The sequence below is a fragment of the Lytechinus pictus genome, chromosome 8 (genome assembly GCF_037042905.1).
Source record: "Lytechinus pictus isolate F3 Inbred chromosome 8, Lp3.0, whole genome shotgun sequence".
Lineage (NCBI taxonomy): Eukaryota > Metazoa > Echinodermata > Echinoidea > Temnopleuroida > Toxopneustidae > Lytechinus > Lytechinus pictus.
The window spans coordinates 40,719,291-40,743,074 of NC_087252.1; the positions used below are offsets into that span (position 1 = coordinate 40,719,291).

General features: G+C 35.9%; 1 protein-coding gene across 1 annotated transcript; it reads right to left on the reverse strand.

Annotated features, from left to right (window-relative positions):
• Window positions 1-3,139: 3,139 nt before the first annotated feature.
• On the reverse strand, window positions 3,140-23,520 carry LOC135154946 (uncharacterized). The gene is made up of 10 exons (XM_064103191.1): window positions 23,192-23,520; window positions 20,924-20,986; window positions 14,067-14,123; window positions 13,324-13,389; window positions 9,975-10,031; window positions 9,141-9,267; window positions 7,144-8,346; window positions 6,558-6,695; window positions 5,763-6,110; window positions 3,140-3,925 (listed from the first exon to the last, which is right to left on the reverse strand). The coding sequence occupies exons 2-10, from the start codon at window positions 20,963-20,965 to the stop codon at window positions 3,612-3,614; spliced, it is 2,352 nt and encodes a 783-aa protein (XP_063959261.1). The 5' UTR covers window positions 20,966-20,986; window positions 23,192-23,520; the 3' UTR covers window positions 3,140-3,611.
• Between the last annotated feature and the right edge of the window lie 264 nt (window positions 23,521-23,784).

Consider the following 23,784-nt stretch of genomic DNA (forward strand, 5'->3'; position numbering starts at 1 on the left):
GAACCCTTCCTATTATTATGACTAGCGACCCTCATCTACTATTATGACTGGCGACCCTCATCCACTATTATGACTGGCGAACCCCTTCTACTATTATGACTAGCAACCCTCATGTAGTATTATGACTGGCGACCCTCATCCACTATTATGACTGGCGAACCCTTCATACTATTATGACTGGCGAACCCCTTCTACTATTATGACTAGCAACCCTCATCTAGTATTATGACTGGCGACCCTCATCCACTATTATGACTGGCGAACCCTTCATACTATTATGACTGGCGAACCCCATCCATTATTATGACTGGCGAACCCTTTCTCCTATTATGACTGGCGACCCTCATCCATTATTATGACTGGCGAACCCCTTCTACTATTATGAATAGCGACCCTTATCTACCATTATGACTGGCGAACCCTTTCTACTATTATGAATAGCGACCCTCATCTACCATTATGACTGGCGAACCCCATCTGTTATTATGACTAGCGAACCCTTCCTACTATTATGACTAGCGACCCTCATGTATTATTATGACTGGCGAACCCCATCTGTTTTTATGACTGGCGAACCCTTTGTCCTATTATGACTGTCGAACCCTTTATACTATTATGACTGGCGAACCCCATCCATTATTATGACTGGCGAACCCCTTCTACTATTATGAATAGCGACCCTCATCCATTATTATGACTGGCGAACCCCTTTTAGTATTATGACTAGCGACCCTTATGTATTATTATGACTGGCGAACCCCTTCTACTATTATGAATAGCGACCCTCATCTACCATTATGACTGGCGAACCCCTTCTACTATTATGAATAGCGACCCTCATCTTCCATTATGACTGGCAAACCCCTTCTACTATTATGATTGGCGAACCCCTTCTACTATTATGACTAGCGACCCTCATGTATTATTATGACTGGCGAACCCCATCTGTTTTTATGACTGGCGACCCTCATCCACTATTATGACTGGCGAACCCATTCTACTATTATAACTAGCGACCCTCATCTAGTATTATGACTGGCGACCCTCATCCACCATTATGACTGGCGAACCCTTTATACTATTATGACTGGCGAACCCCATCCATTATTATGACTGGCGAACCCTTTCTCCTATTATGACTGGCGACCCTCATCCATTATTATGACTGGCGAACCCTTTCTACTTTTATGAATAGCGACCCTTATCTACCATTATGACTGGCGAACCCTTTCTACTATTATGAATAGCGACCCTCATCTACCATTATGACTGGCGAACCCCTTCTACTATTATGAATAGCGACCCTCATCCATTATTATGACTGGCGACCCTCATCCATTATTATGACTGGCGAACCCCTTTTAGTATTATGACTACCGACCCTTATGTATTATTATGACTGGCGAACCCCTTCTACTATTATGACTGGCGACCCTCATCTACCATTATGACTGGCGAACCCCTTCTACTATTATGAATAGCGACCCTCATCCATTATTATGACTGGCGACCCTCATCCATTATTATGACTGGCGAACCCTTTTTAGTATTATGACTAGCGACCCTTATGTATTATTCTGACTGGCGAACCACTTCTACTATTATGACTGGCGACCCTCATCCCCTATTATGATTGGCGACCCTTATGATTAATGTAGCCTCTTCCTTTTTATGACTAGCGACCCTTATCAAGTATTATGAATACCGACCCTCATTGTTGATTATGACTAGCGATCCTTATGATCAATTACCCTTATGGTCCATTATGAATAGCGGCCCTTATCTTGCATTATGAAAATCGGACCTTATGACTCATGGTCCTTATGACCTTATGACTAGTGACCCCCTTTGCCTATTATGACTAGCGAGCTTTTGGGTATAGGATTTTACACGTTATGACTAGCGGTCCTTATGACCAGTTAGTATTATGACTTATGGTCCTTATGACTGACGGGCTTATCCCCAATAAACGTTTAAGTGTATTAATGTCAAATACTGTGAGAGTGTTCAATTGGTATATAATAATAGTCTGGTGTGAGATTAATATCATAAACCGGTACAAATGCTGCGAAGCGTTTTATTTTGCAATAAGTAAATACAATTTATTTTTTGTTTTGTTCGTGGTGGCCCATACTAGATTGTGGAATTTAAAATAAATTTACTTTTAACCGTATTCTATAATAAAAATAATAAGTGTACAAGTATGCCCCCCTTTATTCACATTTTATATACCACCGTCTACTGATAGCTCTTGATGAGGAGGGGGTACCGAATTTTGAATTTTCAGCTCAATGTATTGCTCTCACACCGCCCCCCCCCCCCCGATCAGAAGAATTACGTCACTTGACGTACGTGACTTCAATTGCTATATAGCCCCAACATCCACTGACTATTCATCAAGCTAAGACATTAAAAAAATGGAGAGTTGTCAATCACAACCAAAATATACAATAAAATAACAACAAAATGACATACTATGGAGAGAGAGTAATTAAAAAATTGAGAACTTAGAAGAATCATGGACCTATAGGTCCATGGAAGAATTAACAGGATAAAATGTTGAATTTTTTACCCCCGTCTCCCACACTCGATCTATTACGTATTAGACAATGATATAGAATTAGGCTGATATGCCTTTATTTGTGCACGATATTCTTGACTAAAGTCATGATATGACCATCTCTTTTAAAAGGTAGTAATGATCATAAACAACATCAAATTATTTGAGTTTAATCATTAAACGTTAGATAAGAAGATTTTTTTTGGGTGGGGGGGGGAAGAAATGCATTGGATTTATAAACGAATTCACGTTTTGATGTATTTGGGGTCAAGCATGCATTTACAATATGTTGCGTAACTCAGAAATCCCGTATTCGGCCGGTGTCTCGCAAATTCCTTCTCAAGAGGTCCGCGAGAATTGAAAAAAAGTCATTTATGGAAAACTGTTGGGCAAGCTATACGTATTAACGATTAATTGTAGCGGAAAATATCGAGAGATAGTTGAATCAGACCCCTCTCCAAGTCTTTAATATGGTTATAAATGTTCTACACAGAACTTATTTGTATATTTTTCTTTCTCCTTGTCCCCCGTCCGTTGTTCTGTATTTTGTTTGTTTGTTTTTGTTTTGTTTTTGTTTTTATCATCCATGACCATGCATTTATCTTTCACACTTTCAGCGATTTTCCTACTATTTACGTTCCTTTGATTCGAAAGATCATTTACCAAGTTCACATTATATTACGTTATTTACATTTTTTACGTATTCGAGAGATCAGCGTCCAATAAGCCAAGCTTCCCAGCTGGTCTCTCTTTTCATTTCACCCCTTCTTTTTTAACATACACAAGAATACTCATGCTTTTAAGAATGTTAAGTTCTATAAAATGATGATATAAGTATTGTATTTTTTTCGTATAATTTACATTACCCAATTTTTGGCAAATGTAAGGTCGTTACTTTTGTTCATTTTTGTAATTGTATGTATGTATTTTTGACTTGTATGTGAAAGATGGAAAGAAAAGAAATGAAATAAATCTAAATCTAAATCTAAAAAATCTAAATCTAGCTGAAACAATATATATGAGACCCATTGTCAGTTGTCATAATTGATTTTTAAGTTTGTTTTGCAAAGATTCCAACCGTCAAATATTTAGAAATGACGTTTTTCGGAAGAATTGATACCTCTTCTTTCCCTTTGATGTCATCATAGAGATGTACGCGTAAAATGACGGGCACCTTTCTCTCTGGTGGAGGCTTCTCGGTAAATGGCAAACAACACATTTGTTTCCCTCTGAAGAGCAAACTCTTGATCAATCTCAAGCTAAACCAAGAGAAATGATCCATCTGCAGTCTTAGAACATCTTTCTCGATGATACAGTTTGGTATTCCTGACCTTGTAAGTAGGATTCGTTCATTGACTTCAGCATCTAAAACAATGCCAAAATGATTTATATTCATGTGGTGCGTATAAAAAAAGAAAGTTTCACTTTGCAATATTCCTGTGATATACATCATTTATCATATCCTAAAGCTCTTTCCCGGATTTACATATTGGCATTTGTTTTCCTTCTTTGAAAACAAGTGCATACCAAGTTCCCAATAATGTATATAGCATTTCCATTTATTTGAAAGCAGGGTAAAAGAGCATTGTACATTAAATGCTTTGCTCACGGGCATAGGTGCCGCGACCGGGGATCGAACCACGGACTTTCTATGTATAGCCAGGCGCCTTAGACCACTCGGCCATGGCACCTCCACAAGCAATTTTTTTTTTTTTTTTTTTTAACAAGTGCACACCTAGTTACCAATAACGCATATAGCATTTCCATTTATTTGAAAGCAGGATAAAAGAGCATCGTAGATTAAATGCCTTGCTCACGGGCATAGGTGCCGCGGCCGGGGATCGTACCCCGGACTTTCCATGTATAGCCAGGCGCCTTAGACCACTCGGCCACGGCACCTCCACTTAGTCTCTTTAAACGATTGACGATATGGCTATCGGCAGATCTATCCGCTTGAGTGAGCAACACTTACTTTTGAAAAGCTTGTGAAACATGATTTGAGCAAATCTTGGAATTAGTTATATGTATAAATTAGACGTTATCCATGAAGAGACTGTGGAATTTAGCTGAGAAAATTGATTTGAAAATATTCACTTCCTTTCCAACCTGTTTCCTTGGCCAAAACCATCCCCCGAGAACTATTGCCCCCCCCCCTCCCTTCCCATACACTTAGACAAACATGATAATGTTTTTTTTTAATGTAGCAATGATTCAAATTAAAATAATAGACTCATGTTTTCAGTGATTTCCTTTGTTATGGCCGGGAATTCGTTTAGAGAAATCGTATGAAATGAGTAAATGTGAATTGATAATCCCCTTTAAATGACAAAACTTAATAACAGTGAAAAAAACTGGAGAATAGATGCCTAGAATAATATTTTGTTTACATTGATTTCTTTCATTTAATGTCATCAGTCCAACTGCCAAAAAATCATAAAAGTTATCTCTACCTAGGCTTAATTATGGTCCATTTATATAGCGCAGCTACTCTAATTGCATATACTCTACTGCGCTTTATACTTGGTATCATAATTATTACCCCGGCTGTAGCTGAGCCGCCATCTAGGCGCTTAAGCATTCAAGTAATAAATCCTACTGGGTACCCATTCACCTCACCTGGGTCGAGTGCAGCACAATGTGGGTAGATTTCTTGCTGAAGGAAATCACGCCATGGCTGGGATTCGAACCCACGTCTGTCTGATTGAAAGACGAGAGTCGTAACCACTAGACCAGTGGGCCAGAATGAATCCAACATGCGCCAAAACCCATTATTCACACATTTTGTACGTTTAAATTTGGTAGATAGGGGTAATTTCACCCGTAGAATTCAATAAAAGTATTTTGAAGAATTGATGACGTCGTCAAAATACCGTTTTCTGATTGTCTGTTAACATTTGAGAAGAAATGACATGTTTCTAATTCTACAATAAGTTTCAAATTTTCAGAAACTAGTTTTAGAGAAAATTCAGCAATAATTAAGCATATTAGTAAACAGCAAACACACAAACAGGCAAACGAACAAACAAGACAAGTCTGTGCTCGGGCTACAACCAATTCAATTGGTGATTTGAGTATCGCTTAAAGAGGGCACCCTACCATGAATCCGGAATTGTAAAATTCACAGTGAAATTGTAAATATATATATATATATATATATATATATATATATATAGGGCGGTTGTGAAATATTTAATCCACCTACCCGATGTATATTCCCCCTCTCCTGTGTATAGGACTGCCTCTAAACTGGAGTACCGTGCTGCAACAGCGCAATGAGGTATTGTGTAAGTCACCGGTAACCTCAGCACTAAGTCACTAGGAGCTAAGGTCTGTACACTGAAGCAGACTGACATCTCCTCTTTGGTGTCACCAAGATTAGGAGTATCGGTCAGGACACGAAGAGAGATTTCCTGTGGCTCTTTGCTGTCGATTGCACCAGGAGGTATCTCAAGTTCAATCCCAAAGGATTTTAGCTGAAGTTTGCCCCCATCAGCTCCAACTCTCTTGCAGCACTCTTTCTTGGTTGTTTCGACATCTCCTTCATCGGGTACTGAAAATCATTAAAAATATCAATTATTATATTGCACTTCTTTATTGCAAAACCTTTACTTCAAAATTCTAATAAATCATTGTCGCTCAACACTGCCACGACTGGGGGACATTCTGAAATATCCATTGTAAATGATAAGATGAATATTGTCTTTGAACAAGATTTTTTTCCAACTTTGGAAATTTTTGAAACATCTATTTCTCCATTGGTGCAATGTATTCATTACAATCAAATAAAAATAAACGCTCTATTGGAGTAACATGCTAAGATAACAGGGGATAATCCACAATTATATATTATCTTCCCTCTTTATCTTTCGCGCTGTAAACATTAGGTACGTCCAGAAATCCTCAATGACATGCAAACTAGAAAACATGTTTCAATACCAAACAAATCATTGTTGTGTACCACAATAAAATTATTTCCTAATTACTACTCCTACAGAACCTGATTCATTTGACAGGCTTCCTTTGTTGACGTCAAATTCCTCTTCCTTTTCTTGCCATGATATTTCTTCTTCTCCACCTTCAGGGTTCTGTGAGCCTGTGTCTTTATGACATTCAACCTTTATCTCAGCAAGTTTGTCTGTATATAAAAAAATGGTAGTTTAAAGGAATATTACTTTCTTTAAAATTTTGATTATGAATTTCATTTATTTCCGATATGCGTTAGGTGCCCGTAATAGATCATTATATCTACCTGTCTTTCAACAATGAATCATCTATTTAGACAAGGGAAGATATTAACGAAACATCGGAATCATGGTATTTATGAGGAAATATCAGATTGTGCACGGGAGATAATTTAGCCTACCTCAATAAATATGCGTAATTTGCATGAGGAAATTCTTGCAAAAAAATCCATGTCTGCAGAAGTAAATTCCAAATAACCCCATTATGCCTATTGTAAGATTTAACTCTTTTCTATACATATTATAAAACCTTGTAATTATAAATGATTTCCATGAAGGTAAATATGAATAAATCACTATTTATCTGGTAATCATGATGAAGAACAATCAATATCAACCCACCTATGGCAGATGTCTTGAGTGATTGAGAGGAGGCTTTGTCCAACTTGGAAGGTATCCCTTCACCCTCCTGAGATTCTTCAGATGACTCCTGACTCTCCTGTTTTTCAGTCAATTTGACATTAGGATACAACTCCGAAAGTTTGTTCTTGTCAGATTCGGAAAGTGGGTTTTCTGAACCAACGAACCTGATTTCCCGCAGAGTACCAAGTTCCTTCGGGCTTTGCAGGGACTTACTTTCAGACTGACCGAAATCAATCTTGCAACTGACAAGTGTAAGGACAGTAACCTCTTTAAAGTCACTAGTTGTAAGATCAATTAACTCAGTTATTGGTGCAGCTACTGACTTTCGCAATTCGGCTATTGGTGACAAACCAAAGTATAAAAATTTGTCCAGTAGGAGCTCTACACTTTCCGCTAATGCACCTTTAATTTGCAACCCACACTCTGAAGATGTTCGGGACCATTCAACACTCTCCATTACTACATCTCTTAGCCGTACACTTTCTACTTTGACAAACTTCAAACTAGGACTCATCGCACGACCTACATGTAGAAAGTCTGTTATCAATTGAAGTGCGTAGTGCTCGTGAGACCAATGAGATTTAAGATGGATATCAGTCAGATTAGGTAATTTGCATGATTTCATGGCTGTGCTTGACTTCTCCCATTTGAGAGTTTTATAGCTTTCGACGGTGAGTGATTCAATGTTTTGACAGGAAGAAGAAATGGAGAGAAAGAGGGTGCCAAGAGTATCTGAGACATATTCGGTACGTATTTCTAATCTTCTCAATGAAGACAGCGGCGTGTCGGAGTGGAGTCTGTGAGTAGGGACGTTAGAGGGAGACACATCTGTGCTGTAGTAGCGTAAAACTCTTACGCCATCCAGCGCCAGACTCTTTGCATTTGGAAAACAATTACTTACAGTCAGTAACATATCTTGGAGTGTTGCCTTCAAGTATCTTATGTGGAGGCATAAAGTGAGGACTGATTTCATTGGAATGAAAGGCATTGATCCATGTGCATGAATATACTCATCGAAATGATAGGCAATAGTAATATGTTCCACTGCTTGACACAATGGAACCAATGCAGAGATCATTTCTTGGAGATGTAGTGGTGATTCATGTTTAAATATTATCCAAGTTCCATCCACAGTCCAAGACATACGTAATTCCATTCCATATTTAATACCAGAGATCTTGGCTGAAAAGAAATGTATAACACAGTACTTATCAGGAATATCCCGTTAGGCCTAAATGAACTAAGTGATCAATTAATAATTATACGAATGCGTTATAGTTCTACTAATGCGTTATTGATATCATCACACCACACACGGGTAAACAAGATATTATAAAATAGACTGAAACATGATTCAATGAAATATAACAGCTCTGCTCAACAACTAGCTTTCACTTCCTTCCGGCAAGGAATGTTTCATTAAGGGGTTCGTAAGTTATGTATTTTTTACGCATGACTGGAACATCTTCTTAAGTGCTAAGTCAGCTAGAAAGGGAAACATCATTCAGCAAACGACCCCAGTTTAATTTCTGTTGAAAGTGCCTTTTAATCTGTCTCGTGCACTATGTATTTATAGATCCGCACGATCAAAATACACAGTTACTCTCGAATGTTCCACTAAATAGTGGAATAAACTATTTATTTGCATTTTCCACATGATTCAGGTTCCAGGGCTTAACTGAAAATTGTAACCCATGGAAGAATTTTCAGAATGAGGCTTTTGTAAATTCATAACCATATTCAATTCAATTCAATTCAATTGATTGAATTGAATTGAATAACCATATGAACTTGTGCGCTGATCCGTACAAGAAATGCCACGAGAGACCAACTTTTAAATCAATTATTCTCCGTATAGAAAGATTGATATGCACAATGATTATTTTCAATAAACAAAAAAATATCCATGGTAGTACTGTATATGTTTCATTATATTTCGTTTTACTTTGAATCCAGTCTGATATCAATCTACTTACTAGTATATTCTTCAAGCCTTGGGTTGCGACCGATTTTTCCACGGCGAGTATGATACAAGTACGAGTGGTCACTGGTAAAAACATGCAGTCTCCGTGTGTCGTGAATGGCGTCAATTAACTCATTTGGCTGTAGAAATTGAGAATACAAAGTATAAATCACTATTAAAAAAAATCTTACTCTCAAACTAATACCCTACCAAAACTTTATGAAATATAGGCCCTAAAGGATCCTAAACAACGAACAAAATCCTCTCTCCATGTTCCTATCAAAACCAAAAGGCAATAAGGAGCCTATCCACCAAGTTATCTGACTTCGGAGAATAGTTTTAACCTAATAAGATTTTACATTGGTTGCCTCCTAATTTTCAAATCTGTTCTTCCATCGAACTGGGCCTGACATAATGTTATCATCATCCCACTGCACTTTAAATTCTAAAAGGGTCAAAGGGGGTCGTTTTCCTTAGTACACATCAGCGACAAATTACTGGTCTCCTGTGGGAATGAACATATCCAGTAGTGATGTTGTTCATGCAGATATGCATCGTGATTTTATATGGATATTTGCAAATAGGAGGCATTTGGTTTTGTCGGTGAAGTGGGCGCTCTAGCAATGTGTCCTGATGCGAATGGTGCCCTGCCACTACTCTTTCCCCATAGTCATGTGTGATAAAAATGAGATAAAGAAAAACGCTGTGAACAATGATAAAATCTAAACATATATCGTTTGATAACTCACCCAATATCCTTTATATATTTTTACCCCGAAGGCGTTAATGCGTTTTCATGGCTTGAATAAAGATAAATGTAATTAGGTATCACTAATATCTAACGTACAAACTTTAATTGTATCGGTGCCTGGCCTCGTAGGTTTACTTCTGTCGGCTCTTTGACCTGAAAATCAATTGCAAATATGCTTTATGTGTAAATTATCGGGAATTCCTGATTAATGCATTTGATTAATTCAATTCAATTCAAAGTTTTATTAAAAAAACATAACTGGCAGTCACAGACTAAATTGTACATGTTTACACAATACTAATATATATAAAAATAATTGAGATGGACAATAAATATACAATTAAAATCACATATGTGCTGTTAAAAATAGTTAAAATGGATAAAAATGATAAATAACACACTATTGCACAATTATCACACAAAGTGCAAGAACGCGGTTCTGGGTTTTTTTTTTTGGGGGGGGGGGGGTACATGGAATCACCTTATATTTATCCATACGTCGTAAATTGAAAGCGTTTGTTTTAAGTGGAGGTAACAATTTGTGTATTTATAATTTTAAAGCGAAATCTCTTCTCTTCGACTTTAAAGTGATGTCAAATTTAAGGTATTGTAGCGAACCCGTCCGCTACGGTTTTTGGTTATAATGCAGTAAACGTAGATGGCGCTATAGCTTTTGGTGCGTTAGAACTCAATGATCGACTTACGCAACGCACTGCGTAAGGCAGCTCTCGGAGACTATAAATAGCGGAGTTTCGCAGTGAGTTCGTCACTTCGACGGCGGCTGAGGTCGGAGTCGGACGACGAACTCTCTGCGCTCCTCTCCAACTGGGCTAAATCAAGAAAAGGTTTGGAAATAAACATTGCTCGCTTAATTTCTACTACTGCAAATACAATTCTGGATAATTGGTGACGGTGTTAATGGTGATAACCTGTACAAATGCTGAACAATGATGTATAATTAAATTATGACCGTTGTCATACACCAAATGTAATCATCGTCTCCAACCTGTGTGATCTATGGAATCTGATTGACTTTTACAGTATAAGCCTTCCCATAGAGATTATACAGCTCCAATAGAAATCCCCTGTTCTTCTATATTTCACCTGTTCAGACTACCCCTCAACACTCCACCCCCATATATTTTGGGAAAACGGAACACGCCCGGGTCTCTACATTACGCCATATATACAGATATAAGGAAACCGCTCGCATTAAGGATGGCTAATAATTCATCAACGGATGAAGGTGATAGAGGCAAGGGACAAGCCGGCCGCCCAGCATCCAGGACCCGTTCTAAGACGGAGGGCCGCCACAGTATTTAGAGCCATGTCATATGATACATACAGTACTTGGTTCCTAATGCTATCTTGCATGCCCTTTTCTGGACAGTTTCAATAACGTTTATCTGTTTCAGAGTAAGAGAAGCAGCGAAAAGATATACTAGTACACGATACTCTCGGGCTGGTGTTATATACCTTATATACACTGTTTAACAAATCACATTCTGGTAGACATGATTCATTGTAAGCTTTCAATCTTCTTAGCGTATATAATTTTCCGTAACTTTTCTTTTCATCATTTGAATTGATTTTCACTGTAGTTACACATGGTAATAGGGTGTTATTTATATAGATCAATTGTGGTTGAAGAGGTGATGATGTTATGGGCCATGGATAATGATTAATGGCGTAAAAATAAACCAAACAAGGAATAAGCATTATGCCTATTAAGAGAGCGGGGTGTCCCATAGAATATACTGATTACGTGCGCATGAAGTACCGTGAATCTTTTCATATACGTCAATTTGTTCATTTATTCATTTCCAAGTTTCAAATACATTTTTTTTCCATAGTAGTAAAATCAACATGAATGCGTATGATTTATAAAAAAAAATCACTTATTACAATAATGACAAAGTACGGGAAATGGGATGGCGATTGTTGCTGTGTGAAAGCATTAGTAATTCGGTCAGCAAACATGATCGCATATAGGGCCTAGAAAATTCATAACGAAATGTGACCGGTTAAGTAGGAATCTTATTCATTATAATTATTGATAAAACAAACCAAACAATGTGAACGTTGTTAGAATCGTAGACATAAAACCATAACACATCGCTGATTACACGTGTAAAACTTTGTTAAAACCGATTCAAAATGTTATTACATTACATTTATGGCCAGAGGATTCCATATTGACATAGCACGGTATCTAAAAGTACTTCTACGGGTCGTGTGGTCCAGTGGTTAGAGCATTGGACTCATAATCGCAAGGTTGTGAGTTCGAATCCCAACTCTGCCATTGTCTCCACTTTGATAAAAAGGCCCGAGAGTGATATCTGTCGTCTACATGTATAACGTCAGCCACTATGACTATTGAACCTAGACGTAAAATGTTTCATAGGTAATTGGTTATATATACCAGCTTGGCGTTTACCAGCAAAATGCTGTCCTGTCGAGTTCCTACGGGAGTTACCACAAACAGAAATAGAAACAGAAAGTACTGTATACCTTTTATGAAGATTTTATTCTGTTTCTGGTAGAACGTGTATTGTTTATTTATATTTAATACTTCAATATCAATTAATCAAATAGTGTGCTTCGACTTTAAAGGAATCCCCAAACATCACTATTTTTAAACATAACCTTAAAAAAGATGCTAATTTGCCAATACTTTACACAAACAAGTCAATCTACCATATAACTAAAACTCCCAGGATACAACTTGCCTACCGACCTATTACCGCATCCTGTCATGCTCCTCTTCGCACCTCCAATTGTACCTGCACCCCTCCTCTCTCCCTTCATTTGCCATTCTGTTCCCCCTCTCATTATCACAATTATTGTAACCATATTATTATTTTTTTTATTATTATTACTTTGATCATTTATTCTAATTTGGGTCAATATTTCGTTGTTACCTTCGATATTTTGTATAGCCTCCTTTTAAACTATCTTCCGTCACTATTTTATACTATAGTTTTGTAATGTTGCCTTTATGTATTGAAACTAACTTTCAGGGGCTTGCCTCCCATACAAGCTTTGCTTTTCTTGACAAGCCCCTCCGTTCTGATTTGTATAGTTATTAGTCAAAGTTACTTTAGTTCGCATTAGTTCTCATTGTTTATACCTTCTAATTCTAATGCTTTATTCCGATTGATATTGTACTTTAAATATGACTATGTATTGTTAGTTTGATTTTGTTGTTCTTTGTGAACGGAAAATGAATAAAATCGTAAGATCATAAATCATATATTCTCCTTATTTAATTGTATAGTCTGGTTTACAGCTCCTGCATGAATGGTGCTGGTGATCCAACTATCTGCAAGTTCTAACCCAACCTGTGTATGTCATGTCATCACAGGTCTATATTGATATCAAATAATACACACAATCATAATACATCTGTGATTTAAATAATATAAACAAATAAACAAACACAAACCTGGGATGAACCAGACGTTTTTTTCTGTTGATGCAGTGATATCCTTTGTCCCATTGTCTCTTTAACCTGAAAATGAAATATTTTACATATCATTGATGTAAATGAAGTACTAACAATACCTTGGGTCCCTGCATAAAAAGTTACTACTACGATATGTTACATTTAATAACTTGAATGTGATGCTGGATTTTGATTGGATAATGTATGCCATGGTAGTTACCGTTGGATGGAACCCTACACTAGTTCATATGTAATTTATTTTGGTGCCCATTCGTGGCCTATATGTTACTGCCATTAATCAGTCTGAACATAAACATGATTGTCTAATATCTCTCTTATAATTGTCAAATGTATATGCAGAACACCTTGTGTTGATTATTTTGTTACATAATTAAATATTTCAAAATTTCTAGATGCTATGGCCATGATGAAACCAAATTGATATTTACGAAAACCATATTATCATGTAATCTTTTCATTCAAGCACGATACATGATAAATGATTGTTACCATAGTAAACTACAGATAAAAATGAATAGTATGTATATACAATGAGTAAGTAGATCTAATTTTTGGTTCATAATCACACACTATTTGCCTATATACGCATGCATTAGCATAATATTATTGAGATTCCATCAACAAACTGGAATTCTTACTCTTAGGGATTCGTCCTACCCACATCTTTTTTTTTTTTCTTGATGGCAAAGAATACATGGTTGAAATTTTATTGACACACATACCTTTGATGGACCAATCATTTCCCTCGATGGCTTGTCAAATATCTTTACCCCTTCCAACTGAAAATGAATTTAAATAATATAAGAAATTAAGATATGCGTTATATACACAACAAAAAAAGTAAGTCCCCCCTAAATCAAATTGCTGTAACTTTTGAACGGAATTATTTTGAGATATGATATTCCGTAGGTAATTTTTTACACTCATTAAGCAACTCCTGGGGGAAAATAAGATTAATCGGTTGAGTCATGCATGAGTGATTAAAGATTGAATTAAAAATGACAATTTTTGAAAGTCACAAGAGTCGTTTTTCAGATTGTGCAAATACAAAGTTGGGCAAATGTTGTCTTTATGTGAATTTTATGGTGTTATGCTGTTTTACTATCCATCATTTAGCCACTCCACACACAATTTTGATATCATATGTTCATGGTTGAGTGAGCACAATGTATTGCAGGGGCCGCGGAAGCGGGGGGGGGGGCTGGGCGGGGAGCTTCAGTCCCCCCCCCCCCCACTTTTTTCCAAAAGCATGTACAAAAATGTAAAAATGACCATAATACGATTGTGATTTTTTGCATGGTCAGCCCCCCCCCCCCCCCACTTTGAAAACCCTTCCCCGGCCCCTGTATTGTGACGTATCATCATAGGGGTTTATGGTAGTATCCTCTACAACTTGTTAGATCATGTTAAAATTTGAAAATGTTGGTGGCTCCCCCGATTATAGGCCCCTCCCCCATTTTAAAATTCTGGACCCACCACTGATTTGTCCATAAATTAAACTGATCATGAGAAATTGTTAGGAAAAGAATACATTTATGCAGTATAAAGAGTATTCATTCCTAAGTTTTCGAATGTGCTCGCTCAACCATGAAAATGTTTAAAGTTCGGAAAGTGTGTGGTGATAGAAATGATGGATGATAAAAACAATAGCAATTAAAGTCTTATTTGAAACCGAATTTGCCCCCAATATTCACTTTATTACCCTTTAAAATGAGTCTGTGACATTGAAAATACAAATCTTCCCACTTTGATGCGTGCTCACTCATCCATAAATACACAAATCGATTTCATTTTTGCACAGAATTCTGCCCATAGGTTGATAAACATTACTGCCAAATGACAATGCTAAATATAGCCGTGAAAAAAAAAGTTCCACCGTATTGAATAAGGGGTTATTTATTCTTAAACATGTGCACCCATAATGTACACAAGTCTATGAGAGACGAAGTAAAAATTTTAACAAATATGAAATGAGGGTTTGTTTCATGGACGGTTTTTGTTACTTCTGTCAATAGTTATTTCATGAAACTTCGTACATGGCTTCAGAGTAACACTATCCAAAAGGCGCGCACACCGAAATAACCATTCGATACGACACAGAGTGGGGCCAAGGCCTTGAACTTTCTTCTCATTTGCATAATTTTCGAATATTGTGTGCTCACTGATGCATTAAACATCGGGATTTTCATAAAAATCAAATCAAATGAACTATGCAAGGAGGTTTGTGACAGATATCCATAGTAACAAATTGCATTTTTTCCAATAACGTACAAAAGAGCTAATCGCATTCCACATGTTCATTCAAGCGTGGATATTTAATTTAACGCCTTTGAATCATTGAAGCATGTTATTGGTCATGAACATAACGAAAAAGTTGAGAAAAGATCATTTTTAGTTCCCAAAATGAACCAATACTTGCCTATGATATTTGAAAATCGTATTTTTTGTTTTCTTTTTTTTTTTCTTTTAAAAATAATTTTATTGATAAATAATCACATGTGATAGTTACATAAAATGTTAACAATGTCATACAAAGCATGAAATATTTTCTTGAACAGGACTGTTTTCAAAAATACACAAATGTTTACTTTTACAACGCTTCTCTATTTCTAAACGATTACAAATCAACCTTTTGAATAAACAAAGTATACCAAACTCATGGAATCTACAACTCCGACTTTCTGTTCGAATAAAAATTGAATAAATAGCATACCTTGCATACATAATTAGAAGATTCAAAATTCTATACTTTTTGTTTTTCAACTCATATCCTTTTATCAGAGTAGCAACATTAAAGTCAAATTTAATGCCTACAACTTTATACACGATACTGCTAAATATTTTCCAGAATAATTGTGTTTTTTTACAAGTTACAAATAAATGTACGCTGTCATGTATTTCATTGTCATGTGAACATAAAGGATTATCTCTTAACTTCCATTTATACAAATTATATCTATGAGGTAAAAGATTATGTAATAACTTATAATTAAACTCTATTATTCTATTTTCTTTGACAGTTTGTTGATTAAATAACCATACAGATTTCCAATCAATCTCTTCTTGTAAAATATTTTCCCATCTTTCTTCAGCTTTAGGCTTAATACTTATTTTGTTTGAAATAATGGTGTAAAATAACTTTGAACCTCTTTTCCTATTTACATTCATCAAAATATTCTGTAGAATGTCTTCACTTTTAGGTTGAAGAATCTCAAAAAATAACTCAAATCTGGTCTTTTTCCAAACATTCGGTATTGCATTCATTACAATGTTATACTCCTGAAAAAGACTTGCATACTTTTTTTCAAATAAAACTTCTATTTCCTTTAATGATTTGAATTTGGAATCTGAAATAATGTCTTTTACTTTTAGAATTCCAATATCGAACCTTCTTTTAAAAAACAATACATTTCCATTGCGATCTTTTATATTCGAATTAAGCCACAAACTTTCCTTCTCGATCTGGGTTTTTTGAAAACCTGATTTATTTTGAACAGTTTGCTTAAAATTCAACCAAGCGTAAATGATCGCCTTATAATAATATGGCATTTTTATTTTATCTATATGTACTTTAATTTCTTTTTCTGTACAGTTACTATGTAATACAAAATCAAAACCTCCAAATTGAGAAAGATAACTATCAATAATTGTACTAAATTTCGATTCTTTGTTATTATAATAATACAGGATCCATTTCAATAAAAAACTTTGGAGTAACATATTCAAATCAACCATTTTGAGTCCACCTAGATCATATTGCTTACAAACAACATTTCTCTTTACTTTATCAATCTTTCCATTCCAAAGAAAGGAAAACAATAAGGAAGTTAAAAGTTTTACAACTTTCTCTGGCATTATAATCATTTGAGCATTATACAAGATTTGAGAGATGAGAAATATTTTAATTACAAGTATTTTTCCTATTAAAGTTAGGTGACGTGCCTTCCATGATTTAATCAAACGTTCTACTTTCAATATCTTCGAGCTCCAGTTCAGATCAGAGAGATTTTGTTCATCCCCTCCAAAATAAACACCTAAAATTTTGACATTTGAATTAGTCCAAGGAATGTTTTTAACGTTTTCATTAACTGATCCATCTTTTAGATTTATTATGGAACATTTTGTTTTGTTTAAATACAATCCTGAAAAAGAACTATACTTTTCTACTTCGTTAATAGCTTTGTGTAAAGCAATAGTATCGTTAACGAATATTGATGCATCGTCTGCAAACTGCAAAATTTTGATTTCAACTGATTTAAAAAGTTTGATACCTGCAATTTCTGGATCATTTCTTATCTTCACAGCTAATACTTCTGCAGCCAGGATAAAAAGCAATGCCGAAAGGGGGCACCCTTGGCGCACACCTCTTGATATACTAATGTTTTCTGTTAGCCATCCGTTTATGTTAACAGAACTTTTTACATTATTATAACAAGTTTTAACCCATCTGCAAAAATCATCTTTAAATCCATATCTTTGCAAACATTCAAATAAAAAAATCTCTACTAAGGCAATCAAAGGCTTTTCTAAAATCAGTCAGTAATGCAATTCCTCCTTTGGCATGATTTTTAACGTAATAAAATATATCCTCAATCAATCTAACGTTTTCAGCTATACTTCTTCCTTTTATATAACCTACCTGGTTATCTGAAATTAATGTAGATATTACCTTTTGTAATCTTTGAGCAATAACTGAAGCTGCAATTTTATAATCATAGTTTAGGAGGGAGATAGGTCTCCAATTTTCCAATCTAGATTTGTCACCTTTTTTGTACAATAATTTTATTATGGCTTGTCTTTGAGAGTTTGATAATTCGTTGCACTCAAAACTTTCATTTAGAGCAGGCAAAAGTAGAACTTTAATTTCTGTCCAAAACATTTGATAAAATTCTATGTTAAAACCATCACTCCCTGGTGACTTATTTTTTTCAAAACCAAATACAACTTTTTTGCACTCTGATTCAGATAAAATTCCTTCACACATATCAGCTAAATCGCTAGATAACTTTGGAAGTTGTAAATCAAGAAAATATTCTACCAAGTCTTGACATTCTTTTGACTTATATAGTTCTGAATAATATTCATATACATACTTTCTAATGTGTTGCTGATTTGTTATGTTTTTACCTTTATCGTTACGTAATAACAAAATTGAATTATTATCAATATTTCTCTTTTCTAATGACATAAAATATCTTGAGCACCTTTCACCTTCCTCAAACCAATTTACTCTTGACCTAATAATTGAACCCATACATTTTTGTTTATATATTTTTTCTAATTGTTCAGTAGTCTTTTCATAATCTTTTATAATTTCTTCATCTTTATCATTTTTTTAGTTCCAATTTTTTTCGTTCAGCTTTAAGAGTTTTTCTTCTAAGATGCCTTCGTCCTTTTCATATTTTTTCGTATGTTTTGCATATCTAATGGAGTATTCTCGTATTCTTATTTAGCACAATTCCCAGGTTTGACGCCAGGACATTGATAATTCTGTCTTTTCACGGACTAGATCGCCTATGATTTGTCTTACCTCTTCACAATAATCATTGTTTGTTAATAAATTTGTATTTAATTTCCAAACGCCTGGACCTTTATTCGTTCCATTAATTTTGATTGTAATGGTGACAGCGTTATGGTCACCATTGACTACTGGTCTTATATCAGTTTTAAGTATGTTACTTTTTAAATCTTTAACTAATTAATATCATATCAATTCTTGATGATATTTGCAAGTATTTATTACGCCACGTAATTTGTCTTTTATCACCGTGAACCTTTCTCCAGACATCAACAAGATATAGTTTTTTCATAAGCTTTTTTAGAGAACAAGGAGTTTTGTATTTGCTTCTTACATTAAAAGTGTCAATACTTGGATTTAACACGCAGTTGAAGTCTCCGCTTAAAATTAAATGTGATTTTCCGTCATCTGGACAAAACTTTTGTTTCAGTGTATTGTAAACATCCCTGAAAAATATTTCTCTTTTTAAATGGATGTTTGGTGCATAAATATTAACAACTACGTATTTAATCGACTGTATTTCACATTCTACAATAAGGAACCTTCCAGCACAATCTTTATGTTCTGATCTATATTTCATCTCAGTCTGTCTTTTAAGCAATATTGCTACCCCACGTGCATTCGTATTGCCGTGGCTGAAAAACACCGGACCATTCCACTCATTTCGTATAATATTTTCAATATCTTTAGTCCAATGAGTTTCTTGAATTAAGACAATATCAGTAATTTGCTTTTTAAACCATTTAAAACACATTTGTCGTTTCAATTTGTTTCGTAGTCCGTTACAATTCTGGGAAATTGCTAAAATAGACGTAGTCATGTATTAGATGTTCTTCGTTAGTGTTTCATCATTCGTTATCCTTTGATCACAACTTTTTTCCATTTTTACGTTTTCGCTTTCTACATTTTCGAGCACGATGTGGATCAGCAATCGCTTGATTTACTGCATCTACTGTAGCTTCAGTTAGCTCATCCTCGGTATTCACTTCTGATTCATCTGATTCAGAGGAGGAAGATCGCTCAATGTATTGTGTGATCTTACTTTGGCCACCGATGGTTGGCGCGCTGTTGCTACGCGATCTGAACTCGGCTAAAGCTCTTACGACTTGACGAGACTCATGACTGTCCACAGTAGGCTGTCGAGAATCGCGACTCTTGCCTTTTGTCGCCGTTTTTGATCGTGTTAGGGGTGCTGATGACGTAACACCGTGGGGTGTGGCCGATTCAAGCGTTGCTACTGGATCGCGGGTGGATATCTGTGACGTGGTATGAGGTGTTCCTGTTTGCGTGGTTGCCATCATAACTTCAGCTGGACCGTCTGCTCGGAATGCGTCTGTCTGCAGGTTTGTCTTCGAAGTGGGTTGTTCTGCTTCGGGGCACCTACTTTGCATGTGACCTGGTTTTTTGCAAGACCTACATACCACTTCATGGCTACATTTGGAACGATGGTGTCCCTCTCTCAAACAATGGGAACATATGACCTCTCTCTGTGCATCAGGTTGCCCGGCATGGAAAGCGCGGGCCTTGAAGCTCTGAAAGCGCATGAATCTCGGGAGGGGCTGGGGAGGGGGGTCGATGTAAACAACTCTGTCTCCTGTGAAACATTGGGTTAATTTTCCATCAACTCGGAGTTTGGGATACATTCTGGGACCGTTGATTTTCAGATTCATCCTTTCAAACTCATCTGAAATGACGTTCTCGTGAACTGATAATGGAATATCCTTTATCATGACGCGGAGAGCGTTGTCTGCTTGGTTCGGAAATTATTGATGTTTGTTTAAGGGGGGACTTACTTTTTTTGTTGTGTATATATCTTACGCAGCAAGGAAGGGCTAAAGAAAATCTGTAATGACTTATCGAAGCGCTATACTGTTATCCTCCACCTGGGGGACAGTAAAAATATCAGTCTGAACACAAGCTAAATCCATAATCCCCAAATTCGATTACTGATATGTTTTTTAATGATATTATTTTGACGCTTTGTATCCTAAACTCAAATGTTATTTGTTTGAACCAAGGGGGTTGATACACGATATTGCAGTAATATTAATATCTTTATACCTTAGTTAGCAACGTAGGATCCTCTGTTCGATCGTCGGCCATCTCTGCTATGCAATTGGTGTTCTGCATAAAAAAATGGAAATAGAAGTGTAGTGTATGATTTTGGTTTTAATTCCCGTAATTTTACATCCTGGACATCTTTTTTATGTCTGTTGAAAGGGCTCAGAATTTGTTGTCGATGAAACATTATATTCGTTTGAGGGCGGCCTCATATTTTATGTACATGACTGTACGAAGGTGAATTTGAATTTAGTAATTATATTTATTCACTTGACATTAATTTTTTTATATATAATATATACAATAACATCAAATAATTTCACTCTAAAAAGGGTTTCCCCAGTATTGGGTAAATTGGAAACATGCATGTTGGTTGGGTAAAAATATATTTTGTAAAAAAAAATACCCATCAATCATGCTTCTTCTCATTCTACCCAATATTGGGTAAATTTTTACTCAGTGTTTTTAGAGTCTATAACAATATATTATTATACAGCAGCAATATATTAATTAACTATTATCACTTGATACAGTTTTTATAGATTTTCAATTAATTGAAAAAAAATATAAGTATAAAAATGTATATAAAAAGAAGTATACCACTAAGGCCTATATCTTTAGAACTCTAAAACAGAAGTTTGTGAGCTTTAATGATTTCCTTTAAAAAAATGAGATACGAGGTTCTAATTTCTCACCAAAAATATGTGCTTATCTACAAGAAAACGTCTTCAACTTCAAAGAGGAAAATAGTTTTTACGGTGTCCCTAGGCAGAGTTGTAACATAATTAAAAAGTGATCTATGAACTGTACTTCTATCTAAATATTTTGGATTTATGTGGTGTTGGGGTTTTCCCTGTCCTTACGTTTAGAGTGAGCACACCAATTTAAGGCTTATACCTCAGTCAAATTTGCTGTACGGCGAAGCGAAAAAAAAAACCATTTCAAGATGTTTTGTACCATGTGTGGTTTGTTTAAAAAAATAAAACAGCCGTTTTCGAATCGCCGTAGGGGAAATGTGACCGCAGCATTAGCCAACCCTTGCACTATACATCAGGGGCATCGATCCATTTTTCAGATGGGGGGGGGCAAAATTATGACTCAACGTTCCAAAGGCGCTCGATCACACAAACAAACAAACTCACACAAACACCCACACACACACATAAACCTAAATATATATATATATATATATATATATATATATATATATATATATATATATATATATATATATGACTCATGAGAAAGAGACACATATCTCACCAACAAATTAATGCGAGCGCGAAGCGCGAGCTGAATTTTTTTTGCTATACTAAACTTAAAACATGAAAAAGGTACCTGTTTAGGATTGTTTGTAGTAACTCATGAGGTGGATACATATCTCACTACACAGATAATGCGAGTGCCGAGAGCGAGCTGAAATTTCTTTATATTCTGACCTGAAAGCTTGTCATTCTAACTATTTTTGGTACCAATGATTTGAAAAATAGATGCGAGCGCGAAGCGCGAGCTGAAAATTTTGATATTTCGATCTGAAAAAATACTGACAGTTTAATGGACGTTTTTAATAAAGAATAAGATATATATCCAACAAAAGATTATTGCAACCCAAGGCGGGAGTTTTTTCGAGGTTTAGAACTGAAGACGGGACATTCTATTAACCTATTTAATCATGAAAAGTATGGGTTTTCGCTACAGAAATGATGCGAGCGCGAAGCGCGAGCTGAAATTTTTTATTTTTTAATCTGAAAAGCGGACATTTTGAGCATGATTTTGAATAAAGAACGAGTTGTGTATTTCAATCTCGCTTGCTGATTTCTGTTTAACATTACAATCTTATTTTATTTTTGCACATGTGGAATTATTGGGGGGGGGGGGGCAAACCGATATGTTTGCCCCCCCCCCCAATATTTTCATTGGTGGGGCGATCGCCCCCCTGCCCCCCAGGATCGACGCCTCTGCTATACATATCTTCAAGATTGAATCATTAATCATACACAGTTTTCATAAAACATTGAGTCTTTTAAATTATGTCAAACATCCCTCAATTATGGACACCTATATCACCGTGATCTTCTTTGCTTTCTAAAGGAAAGCAATGTTTAAATTCCAGCTTAATGGCCTGCCCCACTCTGCAAAACTGAAATGTATGAAAACTGACAGTTTAATTTGAATAGGCAACTTTGGGACATATGCATTTTATTGATTTCCGTGTTATATAAATCTGTTAAAAGTCAGCGCAATATATAGTAAATGTTGTCCTCTTACCCAAGTTGATTGGCAGCAAAACTATTACAGTCTTCACTCGGAAATGTAACCATAGCAGAACAGTGGCAAGGCCAGGAAATGGCACTATAAAAGCGTCTTACCAGACAGAAACCTCGTAAATTTCATTTAATGTTTCACTTCGCGATCAAAATGGCGCTCAGTAAAGTAGCGACCGCTAAGTTTTGGTGCATTACTGGGTAATAGCAAGAACATGATAAGTGCACTCCGCAGTCACCACCCCGTGTGAGAGGTCATAATATATTACTATTGCACACAGTGAGAAGGAAATAGGAAAAGAAATGACAAGCACTGCTGCACTTATTGAAAATAAGGGGGAAATGAAAATATCATACAACATCGCACTGACATAGGGATCCTGGCCAGGTATTTATCCAATAAGCTGAGCTGCCAGTTCAATATATATTGTTACAGTGAATGAGTGCGAAACATTTTACAACAGAGACCGTACTGCAGTGCGTTGTGTTGGACACTAGTCAAAATATACACACTGTAAAAACTGATGGGGGTGTTAAGACTGACACCAGTTTTGTGTCCATAAAGAGGGCCCTATACCCTAAGCTAGGTGTCTAAGG

What these genes read in the sequence shown, in the direction of transcription:
- LOC135154946 (XM_064103191.1), bottom strand. Translation starts at nt 20,965, where the DNA reads ATGGCCGACGATCGAACAGAGGATCCTACGTTGCTAACTAAG. An exon ending in CACCGATACAATTAAAGTTT is followed by an intron (nt 9,268 to 9,974) that starts GTACGTTAGATA and finishes CAATTTCTACAG; the next exon opens with CCAAATGAGTTAATTGACGC. An exon ending in AAGGCTTGAAGAATATACTA is followed by an intron (nt 8,347 to 9,140) that starts GTAAGTAGATTG and finishes ATTTCTTTTCAG; the next exon opens with CCAAGATCTCTGGTATTAAA.